Source organism: Balearica regulorum, chromosome 10 (genome assembly GCF_011004875.1).
Source record: "Balearica regulorum gibbericeps isolate bBalReg1 chromosome 10, bBalReg1.pri, whole genome shotgun sequence".
NCBI lineage: Eukaryota > Metazoa > Chordata > Aves > Gruiformes > Gruidae > Balearica > Balearica regulorum.
Window position 1 is genome coordinate 10,123,354 of NC_046193.1, and position 25,306 is coordinate 10,148,659.

Sequence of the window (25,306 nt, forward strand, 5' to 3'; positions counted from 1 at the left end):
CTTTGTCAAAACCACACCAGAGGGGGAATAAAAAAAAAAAAAAAACAAAGAAGAAAGAGAAGACGAGCGAGAAGTAGCCACTCTCTCAGGAAAAGGGGCCGCTCCGGAGGCAGACGCCGGTTCGGACGCGGCTCAGCCGGGCCCCTGTCCTTCCCCACGCACCGTAGCGCACCCATCTTCTCTCCCTCCCCGCCTCCCTCCGCCACCGCTCGAGCGCCGAGGATAATCCCCCTGTAACTGCCGTGCGGCCTCGGCGAGACTGTTGGCAGCACCGGATTTACGCGAAATCTCCTGGGCGCGGGACTCCATCCCCCACAACGCCTCGCTGCGGTGGACCCCGCAGTGTGCGAGAAGCCCATTGGCAAACCCGCCGCTTCGCGGGAAGCCTATCGCCTCCCGGCTCCTTGCGCGGGGCTGGCAACCGCTGTACACAGGGAGGGAGGCAGGCAGGGAGCGGGCGGTGCGCGCAGCTCCTGTCCGCCTGCCCAGCCTCTGCCGCCCCCTCGCAGCTGGGCAGAGCCATGAATCTGGGGTAAGGAGGGAGAGGAGGAAGGGACTCGCTGGGCTGGCAGCGAGAGCTGCTCCCAGCGGCTGGGACGTGGCCCTGTCCGGGGAGGGACGGCCCCAGCCCCTCACGGCCCGGGAACTCGCCGGCCTTGCTCTGCGCAGCGGGACGGTGCTGCTGCTCTGAGGGGAGTCGCGCGGCGCGGCAGCGTTAATGCGCTTAGTGCCTCGCGGCGAGGCGCGTGTGAGGGGAGCGACCTGCCTGACAAAGGCGAGGGTGGACAGCCGCTCCTCCTGGGGGGGCTCGGGAGGGCTCTGCAAAGCGGCTTAGGGGGATGAGATACCCGCACCACCCTGTTCCAGCGGTGAGGGGACCGCCTGTACCATCCGTGGGCGTGAGCGAGGTGTACGGCTTTCAGACCCGGCCGGTCGCGTTCCCTTTAGTCAGGGAAGCCCCCCCTCGGCGCGCCGGCAAGGAGCGAGGGCGAGCGGCGCCCGTGTGCCCGCTCCTCGGTGCCTGCGCCGGGACTCGAACCCCTCCGTGGCCCCGCCGCCCCCCGCGTTCGCTACATCCTGTCTCGCCGCCTCCTGCCCACACAAAGCGTCTGCAAAGAAGAATAGGTGCTGGGCTCGGCTTAGCTGCCGTATGCCACCGGAATGTCTAGAATTACAGCTTCGGGTGCTCCTGTGCTGTCCTGTTATTTAGAAAGTTAAGTGTAAGCTTTAGATGTGTTAATTTTTTGGGTTTTTTTTTAAATGAAAGGCAAGTTGAAGATAAGCGTTATTTTGAACATTAGTATTTATATTAGATTTTCTCAAATTCATGCATGGAAGAAAGAAAAGTGTCCACTAAAATGTGGACTACTTTGCATGGAAGCACAATTAAAAACTGTTTTCAGAATACAGCCCCTCTTTGTGATCTGCGCTGGCATTCAGGGACACTTGTTTAGTGTTTTTGGTAGCACACAGTTTATATTGTTGGATAATTAAATTCTTGAGGCAGACATATTGCTATGTATAACAATAGAGAGTGGCAACTTCAGTGTGAAGATTTACTTTGTAACATGCAAATCCAAATTTTCCACTATCAATAATAAAAATACACCCTCTTCAAGACCTGGTGATTTCTTCATATTAAGTAACTTCTCCCAAATGTGGGAAGCTTGGGGTATGAAAGGGCATCTGAACCAACAGTAATTACAATGTTATAATTAAGTACAATTGTATCACTGTAAAAATCTTACCATTATCAGGTTACTTAGTATTTCAGATTCCCTTCTTCTCTCTCTCTCATTTTACAGAGACGGACTGAAGCTTGAAACTGAAGTGCTGGATGGAAAGCCTAGGCTAATTTTAGCTGCTTCTGGTATTTATTTATTTATTTATCTGAAGTTTAACTTCAAGAAGCTTTAAAGATTACTTAAGATCCAAGCAAAATGAAACACACCTTTACTGAAATATTTTTCAGATTAGGAAGAATATTTGTGCATTGTTATTTACAAGTCCTCTTACTCACCAGCTTGATGCTAAACAGTAGGTTGATACTGAACTTCTGAGTAGTTGTCCACTGCTGAACAGCAGGCAACTAGTCTTGACTCTTACAGCTTGTCTCTCCATTCATTAAAAAAGTACTATTAGATATTGACTGGCATAACTTCATAATTTCTGTAACTCTATAGCACCTTATTTACCAAGGAAAAAGGCCTAATAATGCGCTGATTAATTTACACAAAATTGCATCATTACAGTCACATTTCTGACTTTAAAGCAGCTTTGGTATTTGGCAGTTTATAATTGTCAATAAGCAGTTTATTTTGGCCAGCTCTCATTATTACCATAGACTTTTCCAGTATATGTTCATAATTAAGCATTAACAAATTCTATTTTTGTGATTTGTCAGACATATGTTTGTATACAAACACAAGTCCACTTCCCCTAACTGTTCTACATAGCAGTCAGGTTACAGAAATTCTCCGTTTAATGCCCTCTAAATTGTATTTAATTTTCTGCATTTACCAGACATCTGTCTAATGAGGCATTACGAGGTATTTTGAGTCAGTAAGGAATACCAGTCTATTGGAAACAAAACCTTGCAGCACCTCTGAAACAGCAATGCTACAGCTTTCACTTTTTCCAATGATAGTTAGCATCGTTTGCTGGATAGGGACAATGTACATTCCAGAGTGCTCTAAGATAAAGCATTACCTTTGACTTTGAACTAGCCTTGAACAAGCAGTCTTCTCCAGGAACTAACGTGTTTGTACAACTGATATAAATAGCACTTCCTTGAACTGTGTCAAAAATTGCATCACATTGTATTACTTCTGAATTTCAGTTTTCTGCACTGTCAAATACCATTCACAGTCTTAGGGGGCTAAAGTAGGATTATTCTGTAGTAGCTTAAGCTGCTACTTGGGATAGTTGTTTCTGTTTTACACAGGAAAAAACCCAAAGAAAACAACCTGTAAGCAGCACTTTGGAGTTCCACATTATGTACCTTCCCCACTGTGATGGCAAAGACCATATTTATGTTTTTTTCACCTTTCCACAGAGAAGTTGGGTTCACACAGCACATAAAATCCCACTTTATTTAATTTCTGAATATTCAGTCAAAAAGTGACTTTTACTTACTCAAATGAGGGTTGAATGCTTGAGAACCCAGTGATAAATGTGGCTGCAGAACACCTTCACTACTGAAATATTATCAAGATGGTTCAAGATTTAATGCCTGTCTCTGCAGGATAACAGCTGAGATACTCCCAAGTTTTAAGAAGTTCATCTAGGTTGGAAACTGCTAATAGCGTGGTTTGCAGACTTTAAGAACAGTTAGTGTTCTCCAGTGTCTTTAATTAGTAATGCAAAAAAGTGTATAGGTCCTACCAGTGCAAAATATGCAACAACCACTGCCAGAGCAAAAATTGCGTAGTGCAGCTGAAGAAGCTTTATTTCCAACAGATGTATTCCACTAAGATATCATCTCTACTGTTTTCTCCCCCTTTTCCATTAGCCATATATGCAGGATTTCTTGTGTTAGGTACCACATTCCTTCTATTAATCAGTATTATAATCTTTATTAGTATTAAACATAGTACTTTGTATTATTTTTGAGACAACTACACCTCTATGCATCCTCTAGGATCTGGGTTACACAACTGAAGAGTATTTCAGGGCATAGGTAAGGGGAACAATAATAGATGGTGTGATTATGTAAGTATTGTTTCTTTAGGCTGTCAGCTATGGATACAGATAACATCATATAGTAAGATGGGGTTGGATGCAAGGACTATCCTGGAAGAATGTGACACAGAAAGCAAACTGAAAAGTCACAATAAACAAACAAAAATAAGCCATTACCACAGGGCACTCTGGGAAACAGAATGATTAGTAGGGGAGGATCAGACTGGCACAATAATTTTATTAGATCTATATAAAACTGGAAATAGTTCCTGGAAAATATCTTTTTCCAATGTACTTTTAATGTGTGTATACTGAAATAAAAAAAAATAATATAATTGGAGCAGATGTTATGGAGAAAGTACTTTCCCCCTGCGTTACAAAAATCAGATGAATATAACAGTTTACTAATTTCTCAAGATTGTTTTTCAGGAGGAAGTTGCTGTTAAATACTTCTCTCATATGTTTGTGTTTGTTTCCCAAAAGAAAAATCAAAGCCTGCAATGAAGGTAAGTGGAAAAACGATTTTTTTTTTTTGTTAGAGCACACAAATTAAGTAGTTAATTTGTTAACACAGAAATTTGAGAACTTATTTGAACTGTCTAAATACTTGTAATCAATGATATTTATTAAATGTATTTCTCAGGTTCATAATAGCTGTTAAAAAGGATGAATTAAAAGTTCTATGACTACTTTTACCTTTGTAAATGCTTTATTTTACTTTGCCAAGAACTTAGAGCATGGCAAGGAATCATCTAAATCAGATCTTTTAGAGATCTTAAAGGGATTCTGGTAAATTAGTGATCTGAAGCATGTTTAAGTTCTAATTTAGTCATATAGTTTGTCTTTGAGTAAACTAGAATGAGAAGGAGAGAAAGCAGAAAAGGTATCAATACATAGGAGATAATTACAAGCAAGGACCTTGAAAAGGATAAAACTTTAGTACAGAATGGAAAAATCAAGATTGAAATAATACTGACTGTATGGTGAACACATAGACCTGTTTGAAGCCAGGCTTCAGAAACATGAAAAGGCAGGCAGAATGAATGTTTATTAATTCTTCTAAATGTTATGCTACATAAAGTTATTTTTCATACTGTCATTTTTAAGTATTCAAATTTAGGTGCTGTATTCTCTTCCAAGGTATTCCTAGTGCTCATGAAGATATTTCATTAGTTTCTACTGATGTAACAGAGAAGAACAATGACATTTACTTTACTTGTTGCTTCAATTGTTCTCATTTGTTACCCATGCAATTTTATTTCTCTAGTTAATATATAATAAAATCTTATTGCTTTAACAGATGGGTAATAAAGCCAGAGCACCTAAACAGGCATTGAGAATAAGGCATACTGGGCATGTTCTGAGGTCAACACAAAATGCTTGTATCAAGCAGGAAAACTTAAAGCCAAGGAGTGAATCAAGCTTATCAATGACAAAAGGTGAAAAACTGCAAGTTACTAAACACTCCTCACAGGAAGCCACAACTAAAGATCACTCTTTGATTTTCCAAAGAGATAGCACAAATGGATATCCTGATTCAGAGAATCCTAATGTTGTTAAAAAAACTATACAAAAACCTCAAAACCCACGTGTATCAGCTGAAGACCTAAGAAGCTTGGTGTGTTTAACACAAGAACAGCTTCAACAGGTTTTGATGACTGTAAAAGAAGGAACTAGAAGCATCTCTGAGACTCATAATGAAAAGCAAGAGGAAATGGGTAAGATACTATGGAGGTGATCAGCTCTTTGCCACCAATAATAATAATAGCAATTAGAGTGCCAAAGTCTGAGCTCTTACCTGAAAATAAGTATTTATTTTAAGTGTACCATTCTAAAAATACCCTATGAAGTTGTAACTTAGGTGCCTTAACTGTGCAAGCAGGGCTGAAAACAGTTTTGTTAAATAGTGGGCAATTTCCAAGTTTCTGCTGTTCTCAAAGTATTTACTCAATGCTGAAGAAAGTTTAGTGGTCATATATGTATTTTTTTTATATATATATATATATTTATATTCTACCACAGCTACTAATGAGGCATCAGAGGAAAACATGATAGCATTGCTCCAAAAAGCTTGTGAAGTTTCGTCTGTTCCAGATGAAGCTAACTCTGATTCAAGCAGGAAACAAGAAGCATATCTGCAGCCAGGACAGAAAGTTGTGTACGTAGATCTGTGTTATTGTCTACAAAAATTGTGTCTCCAATAAAGATTCATATTGTAGTTCTTAATCACAGGAAGAATCTTTATAAATGCTAATTTAAAAGTTAACCTTTAAAATTAACAGATTAGCTTTTTAGGTAATTTTTTTTCCCTCCTTTTTTCTAGAAAGGATTCCTGGAAACCTGCTGACATGTTTAGTACCTTGGGTGAAAGAGAAGGGGCGAAAGCCTTACTAGAATTTAGAAAGACCCAATGGAAGAAGGAATTAGGTACTTATGATATACAGAATATATTTTTAATTAATTTATTACACTCAGGATGTCAAGAAACTTTGCATTCCTTACGATCTTTTAAATTTACTTACATCTGCGCAGTTGCTACAAATTGGAAAGTACATAGTTTTATTAGTCTCCAAGACTGATAAAGATTCTTTAATTTCAAAATTTTATGCAAAGATTATGTATAAATTCTTGCAAAAATGCTTCTTAACCAAATAAATACTATCACAAATAAATATATTCAGTTATGCTTCATATTTTAGGAGTTGCTTGCTACTGATTTTGTCATATTCTGCCAGTAGTTGATAGCAATTATCATTAATAAATTTGTTTATTTTTTAATGGGAAAAGTGTCACCCTAATCTACAAGCATGACCAAATGTATCAAACTGCAATTTGAACTTGAAACAGGTTTCAGTCCTGCCCCATCACCAACCAAGGGGAATCTCTTGAAAAGTAAAAATGTTTAGGGCAATAGTAAATTCTTTCTGATGAATTAAGCTTTTTATGATTCACATGCGGGAGTGTTGTAGTTCGTTTTCAAATTGGGTGTAGACCATATGATTTCAGGGTTTGATTCTGTGTTGTCAGTAGCTTCCATGTATAGCTCCATTGGTTTTAATAATATTGCTGTAGTCCAAGACTGGTATAATAAAATGGAGAGAATTTATATACTTGGTTATTTCTGTTAGTTTTCCCTCTTCCCCTGGGACTTGTTAAGCCTGCAGTGTTTTGTAGTCTTCTCTGAGAGATTCCCCGATTACCTTTACATCTCTGGGCAGAGACTCAGCTGCCATCCTCTTAAGAGCAAAGTCATGTTTACACTGATTGGTTAGACAATGGTGACTTGCTTTTGTAGTCCATTTTACAATCAAAACTACAGGGTAGGCATGCATTGCTGCTTTAAAAAAAAAAAACCAAACACAAAAAAACCCAAAAAACAAACAGCTACACGTCTGTATTAGGAACTCTTACTAGAGTTTGGTTTTTTTGAAGATGAACAGGTAGCGCTGAAGAAGAAACTGAAAGAAACTTTGGAGGGAGAGGTGGGTTATTTCTGGGCAAAACCTGGCAATAATAAAGCCCATAAAAAGAACATGGAAACAGCTGACTCAGATAAGGTAAGGCTATCAATAAACACTAAAAAGCACACAGTTTCCACAGCACTGTTCTAGAACTGTTCAACTTCTAATTCATACAATATTTTCTTTTCTACACAAATCTAGTAGAATTCAGTCTCAGTGGTCACTTAAAGGTCTTTCATGGCATGAATTGCTGCAACTCCGTGTTTCACGCATACCTATTGCTTCAATTTGTAGCTTCACAAATTAAGATCTTTGTAGTATGAACAACCTATTCCTGTCCTTCCATGCTGATTCCTAACTAAAAGGTATAAGTCTTTTTCAGTTCTATTTTGAGGAAGTCTCAAATGAAATTCCTGGTTATATAATTATTTACCTTGTTCATGACCTCTCACATGTATTTGATTGCTTACATAATAAGCACAGCCATTTGACTTTTTTGTAACCTGCCTTTTAAAAAGTCAGCTGTCGCTCTGAAAATGCTGTGTCAGATTAATATATTATACTCAGATGAGACTGCTTCTCTAGTGAAATTGATTACTTTTAAACAGAAGTTAGGGTTGTACCTGCTATCAGTTATTACAGCAAAAGCAAATTGCTTTTTTTGTGGCATATTCAGCATTCCTAGAAAAGTTACCACTCTGCCCCATGAGAATTTGTTTCAGTGTACATAATTAAGAAATACTGGATATGAGATGCTTAGTTACAAGCTTTGGCTGAAGTTTTAATGAATAGCAGCTTCTAGAAGTATAATTTACTTGTTTATTATATGTTAAAGGTTATTTAATACAAACAAACCAGGTGAGCTAAGTAAATCGAATCTTAAACAACAGTGGTCACTTTATTTGCAGATAATGTTTCCAGCTGCCTCAATTATTACTGCTGAGGAAAACCGGGTCTGTACAACTGCTTTAACCACAGAGCCTAATCAAGTTCCACTGAATGTTTCAAGTGCTCCAGCTGGGCAATCTTCTGATTTCAGTTCTTCTGACTTACCAGCTGTCAATTGTACGCCCTTTGTTTTAGGGGTAAGACTTTAAATTACATGCAGGTGGTGGTTGGGGTTTTTTTTACTTATTTATTGGCAACAGCTATATCTTCAGTAGATCTTTTGCTCTATCTAGAGAATCGTGTCTGAATTTATGTTTATCAAAATGTTGATGCTTTGTAGACTGAGCATTTTCAAGACAAATGTGAAGAACAAGTACTAGAGGTGTGAGCTGAAGTGTTATTTCACTTTTAAGTAAGTGTTAAAGAAATAGAGAAGTAGGAACCTATCAGAAATAGAAGACTAAAAAAATGTATTCATGGCAGAAGGTTTGAGAAGTACTTTTTGAGGTATTGCTAGTAGATGCTGATTGAAGAGTGTTTTTTGTCAGATAGTATTGGAAGTTCTCAGTGCCACTGGAGTTTGTTAAATAATACAGATACCCATTAAGAAGCAGGAACAGAAGAATGAAGATAGTATCTAGAATTTGAGACAGATCACTACTAATTAGATCATGGTGCTGAATCTCCCTGGAACACAGACTGAGCAGTGAACCATAGGAAGGAGGAAGGGATTTTTATTCATGATACATATAAATAAGGGGGTTTTTGAGTGAGGGAGTGATAGTTAGAATAGCGTTCAAAGACTGGCTCATTCAGTTTCTTTCTAACAACTGAAGTATTTGTATGGAGCAGTCAGACACTAGCTACAGTTAGAAACTTGCACTCCTTTTTTTGCACAAGAGAACAGCCCAGTGATGCCTAGCAACTGAAGGCAAAGTTTTCTGCCAAGTCCATTATGTGGCTAGACAAGGTATTGAATTTTTTGTACAAGGAAGAGACTAGCACTTACCTTATTTCAGGAAGCTGTGCCACAGGAACGACCTTTTAGTGCTTTGAAGCCTGAGCAACAGAAGAAGTGCCCTGAAGAGCTGGACAAACAGAAGGAAGAAGCTAAGCTACAAAAAATAGAAGAAAACTTTAATTTATCAAAGGTATCTGTGGTTTAGAGGGATGTTTTGCAATAAGAGAAGTTTTTCTCTCCATTTTTGTTCTAAGAAAAGATGAAGTTGTAGACCTAATGAAATAGCAACAAAGAGGTAGTTACCTGCAGCAGGTCCAGGCTTTCACCCTATGTCCATAGGGCCATCTAATTGAACATTCAGCCAGTAGCTGTTCCAGTATTTCAGTGGCAGAGAACAGACTCTACTACCATGTGTCTGGTGTGATGTGTTAGAGTGCTTCCTGCAGGAATGAAGACAGTGATATGACTATACTTTTTTTTCTTTTCCACAATTGTGCGAAAGCACTAGGGTTTGGAAGGTGTTGTAGAGACACTGGCTAGATGCTTGGTAGAAAGAAATTTCCTGTAAACTACAGAAGCAGATAAGAGAGGGAAAATTATTACAGACAAATACAGTGTATCACAGTGGTGTTCAAATCCTGCTTCTCGAAATACTATTTTAATACTCTTACAAAACCCTTTTAAACACTTCTACTCCAAAAAGTGTTGAAGAAAATAGCCTTACCTTTTCACCCTTCAGTTTTTCCAGGCTGTTGAATGTAGGTCTCTTATGCTGGATCTAAAAGGAAACTGTGGCCAATGACCTGCTTTGCAGGTAGAATAGCTGGAGAGACTTTTAATGCTGTCACTATTGGCCAATTTGGTGAATATATCTTTTACTCCTGGAGGTTCTTCATATAGAAGCTGACTCCTTTCCTTTACATATTACTATTAGTAGTTTTAAGGTCAGTGGAATACTCTGCATTCTTACGCGGCCTGATACTGACACGCTCTTCCAAAGACTCTTTGTCTTTTGAAGTGAAAAAACACGCAGTGAGATTGTACTATTGCTAGAATCCAGATTTCCAAATTACTGTACATAGCTTTAACCCCAGGATTATATCTTTCACCATGCATGAGATGTATTCACATCATGGGATGTTCTATGTTATCAGTAACAAGAATCTTGGTTACCAAAACTTGATTGATATGAATGTTTATAGTCTGTGGCCTTCTGGATTAAAAGGCTACTGAAGCATTTACAGCAATTGCACAATTCCTGGACAGAAATTCTTCATTTTAATTCACGAGTTTGTAATACTAGAAAAGAGCTTTCCTACCTACCCTCCAAAAAACCCCTTGTCACCAAGGTTGGTTACATACCTACTCACAACACAAGTCTTTTCATTTCCTGAGTTGTTGCAGGGATCAAATTTCGGTTGTAAATTGAGCTTTGTAACTGTGAAGGGAACACAGCTGTGAAAGGTTCCTTCATTAGCTGCCTTGTTTTTTAATTCGATAGCTGTGCTGTGGGGATGGTTGCAGTTACCAGTGAGTAACCTAACAATCTCACTTCCAGCCTCTTTTTGAAAGGAAGTTAATGTGCACTTAATCTCGTTTTCAACATCTTTTTTTTTCAGGTCTTGTGTTATACTCTCAACCCTTCTGCATATTGCACCACAGACTTGCATAAGAATAAAGTAGATTTTCCAACTACTCTGATCTGCTTCTACATCACAGAGTATTCAAAGGGAACAAAACTCAGGGAACAGAAGGAAGAATAATATGGATTCTCATTATTTGGACTGTGATTTTGTTGCTTCTTTTAAAATAGGTGTGAAACTTTTCTGACAGCAGAGATTTTTTTGTTTAAGGAAAAGCCTCCCAGAAAGTCGATTAGATTACGTTAGGTTTTTTCCTGCAGAATGCAAGTTTTGAGGCAGCCATTCTCCATTCCCTCCAGGGATTAGTCAGAAGAGAAAACCTTCTCAGTACCTATAACAAAAACAAAGGCCCCATAGGTAAAAATATTTTATTAGTGATATATTGGAATGTCTTAATTGCCAACACGGAGCCAAAAAGATAAGCCTGGGTGGTTAAGAAGAGAGACTTAAACCCAGTATGTTACCTCTACAAAAGTTTTAGGTACTTTGCTAGGATAGCAGTGGTGGCTGCTGTGGGTGGAAGGGATTTTGAAAGAAGGTTTATTTTATAATGGGCCTGTCTATTTGAAAATAGGAAGTTAGATATTAGTATCTCTGCCCAAAGCACATTAATTCTGCTACCATCCAGAAGTAAAACAGAGGGGGTGAATGTAGAACAGTGTAAAAGATGCCACTTGTTCATTTTACTAGAGGGAGAATATGTACACAACAGGAGGAGATAATGGCAGAGTGGACAGGGTACTGACCTCTCAAGCAGTTCCCAGTACTATTAGAAAAATTATGGAATGAAATAGTAATATAAATTGAAAAAGCAGTACCAAAAAGTCGGAATCCATGTTAAACTTTTTATTTTTCCTTTTTTTTTTTTTTTTTTTTTACTTTCTAATTTTTGGTTGTTTTTTTTTCCCCCGAAATATAGTAGCAATATGTTTTTGCTGACCAAGTATATGGATAGCAATATCATTTCTGATCTGGCTTGCATCTTAAGCAGTAGAGAGACTTCTGTTTTCCCATTTAGGGCATTAACTACTGTCTGTATTGTAGCACCATAACAGAGCTTTTCAAATGTTCCTATTTTACAAAATGTGTATTGTCTGTTTTGTTAACAGTACTTTATAGAAACAGTGTAATTGAGCACATTTCCTTTTTTTTTTTTTTTGTTGCTTCATATTTATTTAGGCTGAAGAGCATGACAGATGGGCAATGCATTTTGATTCTTTAAAGAACCACCTTAATGCTAATGCACAACACCCCTTAAATGGAATGTACAAAAAGCAGCCTGAAAGTCTTTGCCTGTCACCTGACCCTAAGGAGCTGACTGCTTTTATTCACCCTTTTTCACCTGCAGCTTTAGGCAACCTCATGCCCTCAAAGGTGGGAAATGCAGAAAAAGCTGCTAAAAGCAGTGCTTTGGAACAGAGTCAGAAAGTTAGGTGAGTGAGCTTTGTAGTAAGGCTAACCATCTTCCCAGCCAGTATGTTTCTGATATCTCCTCAGAAATTGAAAAAAAAAACCAAAAAACTAAAATTGAGTAAGATGCTTTAAATCTCATCTTTGGATCTTACTCATTTGGCTTTTGCTTTTTTCAAAAATACCTGTTGTTTCACTTTTGAAGACACAAGTGCTTCAATTGTTTGTTAATAAAACTTAACTGCAAATAACCTTACTTTGTTCCTTAGTAAAATCAATTTCATAATTGTAAATTAATACAATGGGATAACCTCAATATGAAAATATTACTTGAAATCATAGAATAGTTTGAATTGGAAGGGACCTCAAAGATCATCTAGTTCCTACCATCCTGCCATGGGCAGGGACACCTTCCACTAGATCCTAATTAAGAAAGGCTTTTGGATTATTTCCTTATGATTAAAAACATTTACATTTTTCTTTGTTCATAGTTTTCTCCGTTCAATGACAGCTCTCCTGGACCCTGCACAGATTGAAGAGAGAGACAGGCGGCGGCAGAAACAGTTAGAACATCAGGTAGACTTCTGTTTTACTAACACTATTTTAATGAGAAGAAAGGATGAAAGGTAGTGCTGTCACATGAACAAAGCCTGAGATTTAATACCAGAAATCCAGTGAGGTACTTGACTTTTATGCTTCAGATTACATGTTTACAGTTGCTTAACAGTGTTTCAGTCAGTCAGACTCAACTGTTTTGTTCTAATATTTGTGCAGAGATGATTGCATTTTTGTAACTGAATTCTTGCATCAAAAACCATACGGGGCAGTCTTTAGAGCTCTAGTAGGTTTGTGTGCATTTTTCTTCAGTCTCCATTGTCATCAAGAGGACTGATACTTACAGGTACCCACTCCATGAATCTTTAAATTTTTATCTGCTTTACTGTCATTTACATTACTGCTGTGGCATGCTAACTGAAGGTGTATCTGCATGATGATGTCTCTGGCACAGTGTAAAGAAGTATAAACGTAACGAGCTTTTTCTGGTCAAACTGTTCTTCTGCTAGGTCAAAATACTAGCTTACAGTACGTAAGGTAAAAATCAGACTATCATTTCTTTACAAGAAAAATAAAAGCATTTTCGAAAGCATAGAAAGCTACTTCTGTTTGTCTCTGAGTATTTCAAACTGCTTTATTGGGCTGGTGGCTCCTCCCCCACTAAATCCAATTCCAAATCCAGTTATTATACGTGTATATGGAAGTATCTGAATAAATAGCTTATAATAGCTTGAATTTTATATCTTTTAATTTTCCTTTTTTTCTGATATTTCTAGAAAGCAATAATGGCTCAGGTAGAAGAAAAACGGAAGAAGAAACAACTGGAGGAAGAGCGGAGAAAATGGGAAGAACAAGAGGAAGAACAGCGCCTAGCACGAGAAAAAGAACAAATGCAGAAACAGTTTGAAGAAGATATGCTGAAACAAAAACAAAAGGAGGTGTGGTTTTGCATTTTCTTTACTGCAGATGGTCTGTAATAATACTGGGTTTGAGGAAAATGGTTCTTGTTCTTCACCTTCAAAATGGTGTTGTGTCATCATTTTGAAAATGAAAACTATCTGAAATCTAGACATTTGAAACCAAAATCTGTTTCCTCAATTAACAAACTTGTAACACCATACAAGTTTAAGGCAGGTTTCTTTTTTTGGACAAGGGCCTTTTCAGGAAGAGAAAGGTTAAGAACTGGCAAATCTGGAATTGTAGTTTTAAATAATGCAGAAACAGGCATTTTTAAGTGCAAATTTTAAATTAAAAAAAAATACCTCAAAGTATGTGATCCAGTTGTTGTTGTTGGTAACTTGATGCTTTTAAGATGTGTCAGTACCATGAACTTTATCTGACTGGATGTGCTTTCACTCTCGATTAAAGACTTTTCAGAATATATTCTGGAAAAGTAATTTTAAAAGTAATTCGTGTTGTAGAGCTTTCTCCTCTGTAACTATTGCTGAGCTTTACATGCTCCTTTCATATAAGGTTAAACCAAAAGTAACATTTTGACCTTTGGTAAGTACAAATTTAGCATTTGTATACATTCTTACCTGAAGAAGAGTCTTTAGAAGGTTAAAAGCCTTGTCTGATGTTTTATTCTTCCTTTCAGCACAGTAGCAGCTATTACTGTTTGCTTCATATCTGGAATAGTAGCAGAATTCCATGATGTCATAAGACAGGGGGATTCCAAAAACACACCCTCTAAAACCTGCAGAAATATGGATCCTTGATTTCCCTGCATTTTCTGGACAGAAACATATAGCATCTGCCTGTAGATGATAGAACAAACTGGTAAAAAGTAGGGAAAGTCATCTTTCTCTGTAATAAGCTCAGTTCCTTCAAAACATGTCATGCTATGAGTTATTCTTCTCTCCACCTGCAAATGCAGTAGGAAGTGGGGATGAGATGGTAATAGCAGTTTGGAAAGGAGATTTTCCTTGGCTCAGTCTCCTACACCTTCAACCTGCTGAGTCTGGAAACTGTAACCCTCATATTTAGGGATGTTCTGCCATTGTTAGGGAGGCTTCTGCTGTCTCCTTTCTGTGGAAGTAGGAAGAAGATAGGATTTTAATTATTTTTATTTAGGCTTCTTTTCTTTCATTAAACCACACTGTACAGGAAGTCATAGATGGCTGAAATCAGATGGCATTTAGGAAAAGATGAATTTATTAGAAAGGAGATAAATATCCAACTAACTTTGAGGGTATAGGTGCTCGCTTTTTAACGCTAGGATTGACCATCTTTCATCAGCACAGCAGAGGTTCTGAATTTATAGTCATAAAAATTATATGTTATATATTGCATCTACTCAACTAGTTTAGTTTTTATTTTTTAAAAAAAGGCTTTAACCAAAACAAGAATGTATGTAAACCTTGAGGATTATATGGAGATTAAATAATCCTATTAATTTTATTCTCAAAATAAATGATCACATATATTTGCTTTTTTTTTAAAAGGAACTAGTGACTCTTAAAACAAATGAGCTTTATCAGACAATGCAGAAAGCTCAAGAATTAGCACTGAGATTAAAACAAGAACAGCGCATTCGAGATTTGGCTCAGAAGGGACATGACATTTCAAATCTTCAGAAGAATCTTGGTGGTGGCAAGTACAAGTCTTTTTATACTCAGTGTGCCTATTCCTTTGGTGTTTGCATGCAAGTTGGTGGTGGGTTTTGTTTTGGGTTTTTTTCCCCTTCTGCATTTGGGTCAGGAATTGCTCCTTCATGAACCAAATTTCATTTCAGCTTATTTAAAGAGCCTTCCAAACAAGTATCAGTGTTAACTGATATGGAGAATATTGTATTTTAGTAAGCTTCAAATACTATATTACATAAAGGAAGAAATACAAAGATCTAATCAGGAATGCATAGGGAACATTCAGACCTATGTGCTGTCGATTAGATTTCCATTGAAAAAGGGAGAGTATTAGGATCTGAACCATTGTTATCAGTCTTGCTTTGAGTTCTAAACCACAGTAGTCTGATAACTTGATAGCATGGTTTAAATAGAACTTACGTTACTAAATTGAACAATTTTACTTACTTCTTTTTAGGTGATACAGAATTTGAAAATTGTAATACTGACATTTCACATCAGAGTCATAATTGTTGTGATGACATTAAGAGCCACATTGATCAGCAGACTTCTCCTCGGAAAGACACTGCTGTACAGACAGGTATGCAGCCCTTTAATTAAATTACTCTGATGTACCTTAAGAAAGACAGTAGAACACCATATTTGTGAAACAGCAATAAGCCAAATCATTGTCATTCAGAATGGAATAAAACTAGAAATAAATACTTGGACAGACAAAGGTATGTTGGAATATTGCAATATATCACTATAATCTAAATAAACATTATGTCTATATAGCTGTTACTTACCAGTTACAGATCAAATCACCCAGTCTGAAATGTAGTGTTGACTTAGAGTCATGATCACAGGCCACGTAGGACTAAATTTGTTAAGGCATTTAAACATGTCTTTGTAGTAGTCTTCAGTCTGAATGTTCACAGGTTTACATAATGTGGTTTGGTGTCGAGTAGGGCTGGGTTCCTCATGAATCCTTGAACGTATTGGCAGAAACACTGGCAATAATTCTGGAATTAGAAAACTAGACTTATTAGAAAATTAGAGCTTACATTCAAATATTTAGAAAAGCTTTCTACAATTCTTGCTAAATACCCAGACAGAATTGTGGGTCAATCTAGATAGAATATTTTCCAGTCTTTATCTTAATTTTGTATCGCATCGTTAAAAAACCCAGCTCAAACTTAGTCTGCAGTTATTAATGTTGTAGATAAGGTGTGAATGAGCAGATTTAGTGGAGCTTACAGTCACTTTATGCCTTGTATTTAGAAACTTATTAGCTTTTTATCGCTTGTGAAGTAGAAGCTTTATTTCTATTTCTTTGAGCAATAATTAATATTTTTAGTTTTGACAGTGCTGGTAGAAATTTTATTGTGAATTTGGAGAGTTTACAAATTAAATAATGTTTTTGTGTATGCTCCTTAGTAAAGAAAGAAGCTGGATTGTTAGTAGTTTAAAAATTGAACAAAATATTTACATTGGAAGTCAAGGATTAGGAAAGTAAGTTATTCCTAGCAGTGCTGTGAATATGAGCAAAACATTGGCATGGGGTAAAACTAAACAGAAGCTGTGTTTTGCATTTTACCTTTGAGTACCATGACAGAAATAGAATTCTACATTTTAAAATAATGTAGCTTCATTTTATATGAATTTTGCTTTACAGTGACTTGCCTTTGTTCTCCAGTCTTTTTTTTCCTCCTCCTTATTAAGTTTGCTTTACCCCTTATTAAGGGTATCTATCTTCCAAAAAGATTAAAAAACATTATAAAACTGTGACAACCAATTTTTGAATAACATCAGTAATAGTAGGTTGATACACATACAAAAGTCAAACAAGTAACTTGAATACCTTAGACTTGGAGTTAAAATATGATTTTTTTTTTTAGATGACTTTAATACGTCAGCATACACTGAGTCAGCTGAGGAAAGAACTGTGTGTTGTGGATCGCCTGATATTTCCATAGAATATAAAGAAACCTCTAACAGCAAAAAAGACCAGAAGGAAATGCAGTATATAGATAAAAATAAAATTTCAGGAAGAGAGACTGGTGGCATTTACAGTGATCTATATGAACAGTATGCAAGAAAAGAGAGACAAAGTAAACCTTCAGAAAAATACAGCAAAAGACCTGACTGGAACATAAACAAGCCAGGGAAAAGATACATTCCAGCATCAGAAAGATACCCTAAACAGCTACAGAGACAAAGGGAGGAAAACAAAGTAAGACGACAAATGGAGCTGCTTCAGTTAGTAGAAAGAAATACTCCTGGGAATCTATGCCCAAAAAAGGGTGGTTATTCAGACAGGTCTCCTTCACCTCACGAAGAAATAAATATGAAGAATAAGGGACACAGAGTCAGAAAGGTAACTATTTGGTCTCTAACAATGATGCGTATTTTTAAGACCCTTCCTCCACAGTTTTGCCTGGACGGGAATTCATCTCTAATTCAAGCACTGAGAATTTTCCTATTACCATCCTTTGTGCAAAGAATGGTATTCCAGCATTGTTTCATTCTTCATAATCAGAAGAATATATTAATATTTTGTGAATTAGCTTTTACTGTTATTTCAGTCTTCCAAAGTTTTTATTCTTTTTCATTTATTGATTTATTTTGTAAACAGGAAGCTTGATTGAAAGCAGTGTGTAGGATAGAATGACATCATTGACTTGCTCTTTTTTGTCAAATCCTCCTGTAATTTGTTTCATTTAGTTCATAGACACCACAAGTCTCTAATGCTAATCTTTGATAAACACCTTTCTCCTGAACTCAGGTCAAATAGTCTTTTTGGCATTTCAGAACAAACTTATAGAAAAACAAAAGCTTTTAATATAAAAGTAAAATAAAAAGCTCCATGGTTTTTGACTCTCTTGGTTTTCTTCTAGGAAGAACAACTACATAAGAATCATTTGAATGAAGAAAGGTACGTCAATACTCTGCGTTAATGAAATGTATAAACAATAGTGAAATAGACATGCTTTTCTTTCCTGACTTGTAATTTTTTAAAAGAATTTAGATGCATCTAATTGTCTACTATGAAAAATAACACAAGACCAGATGAACTGCAGGTATAAAAGTAGAATAAATGAGGAAAAGTCCTGTCCTCTGAGGATTATCTCTACTACTTGAGAAAATTAATCACATTACTTAGTATTGTTTGGGTTGGGTTTTTTTAACTGAAATTGTTTCATACAGATCTGAATCACCACCTGTTCCAGCAGTTAAGAACAGATTACACCAAGTACAACAAAAACAGATACATGCTCCCAGTTTCCTGGTGCATAACAACAATAGTAGAAGAGAGAAAAACATCAAGACAGATACACAGCAGAGGAGCTCCTCTCCTCCCGTTACGGAAGCTGGAAGACCTCCCTCTTCACAATTTATTCCGTATGTTCGAACAAATGAAGTATATTATCTTGATCCAGATGCACCAGTGACTAGACCTTCAACACATGACCCACAGTATCGACAGTTTAATGGTACTGAAATGTATTGTGAACTGATTCATGTAGAAGAGAAGAAATATTACAGTGATTTAGTTCAAAGTGCTACAATTTATTCTATTTGGTATCTGGTTTGACTGAATTTTACAGTAACCCATGTGTTCACAGCACTGTACAGAAAGCCTATGCAACCAAATTATACTCTGTACTGAAAAAAAAAAAAAAAACCCACAGAAAAAGTTTTTTAAAAAAATCAAAAAAGCAACAAAATTTCTTATTCTTTTATCTGTCTTTTCTGTCTGTTTACTTTTAATGATGTATGATTGCACTTCTCCAGTATTACTGTATATAGATTGGAGTTTAGGAATGTAAGCCTTGTTTGACTTTAAAATAGTGATCACAATCTGATAGCAACCAAAACCTGATTTTCACATGCTGTGAAAATCTACTGCTTCAAAATTAAAACAAAATTGATAAAGAATATTGTGAACTGATGCGATATACATTTACTTCTAGATTCTTACCAAACGCCACGACAGATTTTTAGCTCTGATCATGTTAGAGATCCTCTTCTAAATCCTGATGTGGTTAAAATCAGAGAGAGACAACAAGCAATTCTCAAAGGATTGTCAGAATTACGCCAGGTAAGCAAAAAGTTACTGGATAAACATGTATGTTATATATACTAAAGTCAAAACAAACATTGGAAACTATTACACAGTCATAAGCATTAGTCTTTAATTACTGTTTCCATCATATATGATAAGTTTTGGGCCCTGTCCTCTACTTTTGTTCCCTCTTACTAATTTTGCTTTTCATGCATTACTTCCACCTTTGGACTGTCCCTGGAGAGAGACTATGGACTCCTTAGTCTTTAGATTAGCTATGAAATAGTGGAGTACCTGAGGAAACTTGAAACCAAGAGGAATGGCTTTATTTAGTTTCCAGGTGTTGATAGTTAGGGTTGCTTGTAGTAAGAATGTTTCAATTTCAAGGGGGAAAAGAATAGTATTTTAACAAAACACTAGAACCCTTGTTAATGAAAATTCACTTCTGCATGTCAGGGGTAAGCCAGTCATGACAGAGCAGTGTGGTTGGTGCAGAAGTTAGTGGGGTGATAGTCACGTATCAGTCCTGGAAAAATACTGCAATTTGCAAATTTGAAGTGTGAACGCTTATGAAATCCTTCCGAGATAGCTATTATTGTGTTAACACATAGAAGTAAAATTCAGGATTTGTCAATCACCCAGATTTAGTAAATGAATATAAAATGAAATTTAGTTTAATACTTCATACACAAGAGCTCCTGAGACAGAAGCCTGTGTACGTTCGTATACATTGTTCTAGTTGTAGTAAATTACTGGTAATTATTAGATCTGAGGATTGCCAGAAGGACTTTGAGTATCGTGAGTCTGTCTTTAAGGATCCACATTGCCATAAATTAAAGAAGCACAAAAAATTATAGCTGGTAACTATGAAGTTACATATTTTCCTGACTGGAGTCAGAATACCAGGAAAAATACTGTCAGGCATCTAGTTATTAAAACACGAGTGAATTTGATACTCTACCTGCTGGCAACAGGGTGTGGCCCATAGCAGATTCAAACCGCAGATCTGGACAATCACACGCAGTTTCCTTTTGTGCTTCTAAATGTCCTGACAGGGGACTGCAAGACAAAAAAAAAAACAACCCACATTTACTTTTAGGTTTGCATTCTGTTCTTGAAGAGCACTAAAGATAAACATGTATCAGTATCTTCCCTTGTTTTTGAATGGCGCCGTACTAAAAGTACTTTAATGCTAAGCAGCAGCACTATTTATTTTCCTTTGCGTTAAGGGAGAAAAATTTCATAAATTATCAAAATAAAGGGAGGAAAATCTTACAGACTTAAGTACAACAAAACTGCTAGTTAACGCTATTACTTACCTGCTGTGCTTTAGAAAGACAGAAATTCTGCCATGCAGACATGGTGCTTCAGTAGTAGCCAAGTTCCTTGTGCAAACAAAGGGTCATGGCTCTCCCCAAGTTACTAAGAAAAGTTGTGACCCAAGAACACTGAAAGGTTGCCAGTTTCTAATGGTTCCAAATAGGTTGACTGGATCTGGTCTTCCTCAATGCTCATTAACATTTTTGTTAACAGTTGTAGATATTTAAGTATTTTTTTATTCAGGCTTTATTTGCCAGTGGTATTTTGATTAAGAATGAAGCCAGCTTCAAAGCACAATTTGATCCTTGTGCTCACTGAGGTGAACAAAAGCCATGGATATTTAAAGAGGTTTAAGGTGACAATATCCATGTTGGCAAATGTAAGAGACAGGAGGTTAGAGATGTTTTTGATGCTTTTTTTAATATATTCAGGTCTTAACAGTGGCTAAAAATTAACATTAAGGTCAGTCTTTCAATGGACCTTGGTTCTGGAAGAGAATTAACTTAAAACATGTAAAGTTTTATATACCTTACCAGCTGCAGATGTATTTAGGACATTAACTGTTGAACTTAGGTCTATCTTGTATACCTACATATTGTATACTCCTACAGGTGATACCTGTTTTGCATCAGTTATTTAATTGAGAAAGGAAGAGTAATGCAATTGTTTTAAATATAATTTAGAGAGCAGAGGTTACTGTTCTATTTTAGAAGATAATCTAGTCTTGTTTTTTTAAAAAATTATATTTACATGCATATCTGTTTTGGATTGACAGTTTCAGACTATACACATATTCACAACATACTTGGCCATTCTTTAGCCTTCTTTTGTCGGGGGGGGGGGGGGGGGGGGGGGGGGCGCTTCATAGCATGTTTGCCCAGTCTTTAGCCTTTGGAAATACACCACAACCAGAGCAACAGATCAGGGCCGTCAGGCTGCTTCAGTAACAGTCTAGCTGAACTGGCTGACCCGTGAAGAGACCAGTGAAAACAGAGGGCAGCTGAGCGCCCCCTGTGCCAGGGCGGGGGGGGGACGATTCTGTCAGTGCATTTGTTACAAGGCAGCAACTCTCTTCCTGTATTTCAGGTGAGAGCAGTAATGTGAACTCATAATTTCCTTACTGAAATCGAAAGAGTCGGTGGAGTAAGCTTAAGTTTATTTATCCAGCAAAGTGAGCCAAGTATTTGTGAAAAAGAAGGGCCAAAGTTTAAGAAAAAGGACAAAAATCCCCAGATACACTCAGTGCATACCAGAGCATCTTTTACTCAGGCAGTAAAACCACTTGCCAGCAGGTTGTAGCCTACAAGGGCTGAGTGATCTTGCCAGCTGCCAGTAGGCTGTCCAAGGACACGCAAAGACAGACCTCACTACTTGTGCCTACACAGATACTTCACGTTACTTTTCTCTTGGCCCTTTTTATGACCTTTGCAAATCTTGTGATTGATAGCCTTTGTTCCAGCTTTCAGTGTTACTTGCTTGTTTCTCACCTCAGCTCTGTGTTGATTTAAGGCAATTTATAACCTTTTGTAACTTGCTACTAAATGCAAAAAAAACCACCCACACCACTCTATGAAAGTAATTATTGACAAAGGGACTGAAATAGCAGATACTGTTGATTAGTTAAAAGCAAGTCACCAAGTGACTGAAAGCAGGCAGCTGCTGCTTTTGGAGGGATGCAGTTAAGTCTAACAAACAGGCTGCTTTGCTCACTGAAGCCAGTTCCACAGCCTGTACAGAGCTGTGCCAACAGCCTGTAATCTGGACCATCGAGAAAGAGCTTGTAACACTGAAGGAAAAATACCATTGTAGTTTTTGGGGGGTTTTTTTTGGTTGGTTTGCTGTTTTTTTTGGTTTGTTTTTTTTGGGGGTAAACAACCTTCCTTTGTACCAAATTACTTCTGACAGATCTGCAATGGCTAGACACCAAGGGGCCAGATGTATCGGTATATAAAATCCTATTAATTACAGTAAAAAGAGTTCAAATTTATGAATGTACCTGACACAGCTATATCACATATTACTTGTCACATAGCCAAGGATACACTTCCAAGAGTTTATTACATTTTTAATTTCTCTATTGTCTAGTACTTATGAGAGCCATTAACAAAGCAGGAACCTTTTCCCTTTTGAAAGTACATATGCATATCCTAAAGCACTGGCCAGTGCTCTAGTTCAAAGAGTAATGCTGTCCTTTATCTTAGAGTAAAAGTTGTGTTAAGACTAAAAGCTGCCACCCATCAAGGTTTTGCTTTGTACAAGAATATGCCGGAATGCCACAACCGTAGTAATAACGCACAGAGGAATGAGCAAGTTAGATAATGATAGAATGGAAAAAAAAAAATATAAATCCTTTTTCCTCTGCACAGTCATCCCTGGAAACTGGCTTCTGCTTCAGTCACACTTCAGGTCTTTTGCAGAAGACAGGAAATGTTGAGGTCCCTCTCCATTGACTGTATTACGTTGTACTGCTTTATTTAAAGTTGTGTATTTAAAAAGCATTGAGCTTTAACAAGTTAGTTGTTTTAAAGTATGAAGCAGTGACAGGCTGCATGAGGAAGACAGAACATTCACATTTATACTCCTGTTTATTTCAGGGCCTCCTGCAGAAGCAGAAGGAGTTGGAGACTGCTCTGATTCCTGCTACAGCTCAAGACGAGAACTTTATTTCGCCATTTTGAGGTATATATTAATGTCTTGAATTCTTAAAATGTAAAGGCACAGCACTTTGTTTGCTACTGTAATTAATTATGAACTTTTTTTTTTAATGAAAAATTTAAATTATGTGGCTTTCGATAATTACAGGGTCATGTTGCTTTTCACATTGAAGATACATTAAACTAATGATGGTGTCTGTTTAGAATGGTCTTCAGTGCTGGCCTGAAGACATATGTCCATTTAATACAAACCACCAAAACATAGTATGAAAACGTTACATGGGGTTGTGTAGAGCTCAGTGTATGTATTTTGATAAATAAAAGATTAATGTGGATTCTGAATGGCTTGAGAAGACTCTGTTGGTATTTTTAACTATATGAAACTGCTTGTACTTAACTATTCAGACAGCTTTTAGGTTTAGATAATCTGTATTAACTCAGGTAATCAGAGATTTTAAGACCACAGAAGTGCTGGCTATAAACTTTCCCGCCTCTCAATTAAAACAGGATAGCAGCACTTAACAAGGCCATAGAACTCAGTTTAAGGAAGTTTTCTTACCAACAAGGTCCTAACAGATCCATATTCAATGTGTCCAATCAGCATTAAATGTTTACTTTAGATTAATCTGCTTTTAGTCTTCAAAAGATAGGATAATCTGGAGTAAAACTGTTTCTCTTCTAGATCTCTGCAGAAGACGCATAACCTGAGTTCATGGTAGTTGTTCTGTGGTATCATGTGATAAACCTCAGCCCCAGTGTCCTCCCAGCAGCAACTGTCCTTAGCCATAACCTGACTCTGAAGGCACCTCTCAGCAGCAGGGAAGGGAAGGGAAGAGAGGCGCGTTTTCCTCTTGCTTGGATGCCAAGTCGTGCCATAGGTCAGAACCTGCATTTGGCAGTGAAGCTGGTAGAAGCATTTGCCACAAAATCCATTACGGTTTGTCAGTATAAGGGAGTTAAAAAATTAAAAAGATTTGCCATGTTTGGGGGGAAGGCAACAACTGCTACACTACTCTAGTAGTGGTTTGTTCTTAATTTAAACAAATAAATCAAACAACTGTTCATAGAAGAACATTCAACTTTAGGGAAAAGTCTACGGATTCTGTTTGTTTTTTTTCAAAAGCTCCCCTTTTTTAACCAGTAACATTTGTCCTAACTGATTTTGTGAGTTTAGAGTCATGTCATTTCAACCACTGTCATCTGGTATGAAACCACACATCCAACATAAAAGCACTAAAATCAAGTTACAAACGGGACAAAAACCCCCTAAACATATGACTTTGGACAACCTAAAGACAAAAGCAGTAACCGTACGAGTCAAGTATCAGTACGTGCAGAGCCAGCAGTGTGATGGCAAGGCTAAGTCTTGAGACGCCACAGCTCTTCACCATCAGCTGCTGTTCTCCAGGAGCCCAAGTCTGATGATGATGTAAGAGAGACTGGCTGGGGAAAAATAAGTTTATAACACAGCAGATGTGAAATTAAAAAGGGCAAGATAGAGACACAGATAAAACTCTGTACTTAGGACAATGCCAGTTTAAAAACAAATAAAATAAAAAAGGAAAGGACCAGTAATTATTACACTACAGTGGGAGAGGACTGAGGTTTTTGTAATACAAATTGAACCACCACACTCATTAAAATCAGGTTTGTCCTTCTGCCATTACAGTAATTACAGTGGCAAGACAAAGTTGTAAGATCACTCCGATGGTGCTGTAATAAGCATGCAGTATCAAAATTAAATGCAAAGATAATTGCTATTCATGAAATAAAGTTTGGGTATGTTTCTCACATACTTTGAAAACAATATAAAAACCACAGACAATACAAGGTGTTAGCAAATCCCTTGTGCATTAAGAGTTTATTTGATTTTTGTAATGGAACTGCACCATTGGTTACTCTAATTGAGGTATTTAGCCAAAATCCAGTATATAGTCATTAAAATAACTGCACTGCCTTAGAGCTATGTAAAAACATTTGTACAAAAGTTGTGTCAAATGTCAAATAAATACATAAGTTTTGATATTTATGTAAAGAAAAGTGATTCAGATACTCTTAACAGTTTAAAAAAAAAACCTCGCCATTTCACATTTTAGGCAA

The 25,306-nt window shown here is 37.2% G+C and overlaps 1 protein-coding gene across 3 annotated transcripts; it reads left to right on the forward strand.

Moving 5' to 3' along the window:
• The first annotated feature begins 415 nt into the window (after positions 1 to 415).
• On the forward strand, positions 416 to 25,269 carry CCDC66 (coiled-coil domain containing 66). Of its 3 annotated transcripts, none has more exons than XM_075762014.1 (20): positions 416 to 532; positions 1,806 to 1,870; positions 4,165 to 4,187; positions 4,982 to 5,399; positions 5,704 to 5,839; positions 6,005 to 6,108; positions 7,114 to 7,238; positions 8,051 to 8,227; positions 9,050 to 9,181; positions 11,814 to 12,067; positions 12,536 to 12,620; positions 13,376 to 13,537; positions 15,044 to 15,191; positions 15,642 to 15,764; positions 17,065 to 17,543; positions 18,064 to 18,101; positions 18,374 to 18,660; positions 19,141 to 19,268; positions 23,147 to 23,231; positions 23,889 to 25,269. In XM_075762014.1, exons 1-19 carry the CDS (start codon positions 522 to 524, stop codon positions 23,228 to 23,230), a joined length of 2,979 nt encoding a protein of 992 aa, XP_075618129.1. In that variant the 5' UTR covers positions 416 to 521; the 3' UTR covers position 23,231; positions 23,889 to 25,269. The 3 variants fall into 3 exon arrangements, with proteins under 3 accessions (XP_075618129.1, XP_075618131.1, XP_075618132.1); XM_075762016.1 differs by lacking the exon at positions 23,889 to 25,269 and adding an exon at positions 23,355 to 23,535; XM_075762017.1 differs by lacking the exons at positions 9,050 to 9,181; positions 23,889 to 25,269 and having other exon boundaries at positions 23,147 to 23,535.
• The last annotated feature ends 37 nt before the right edge of the window (positions 25,270 to 25,306 follow it).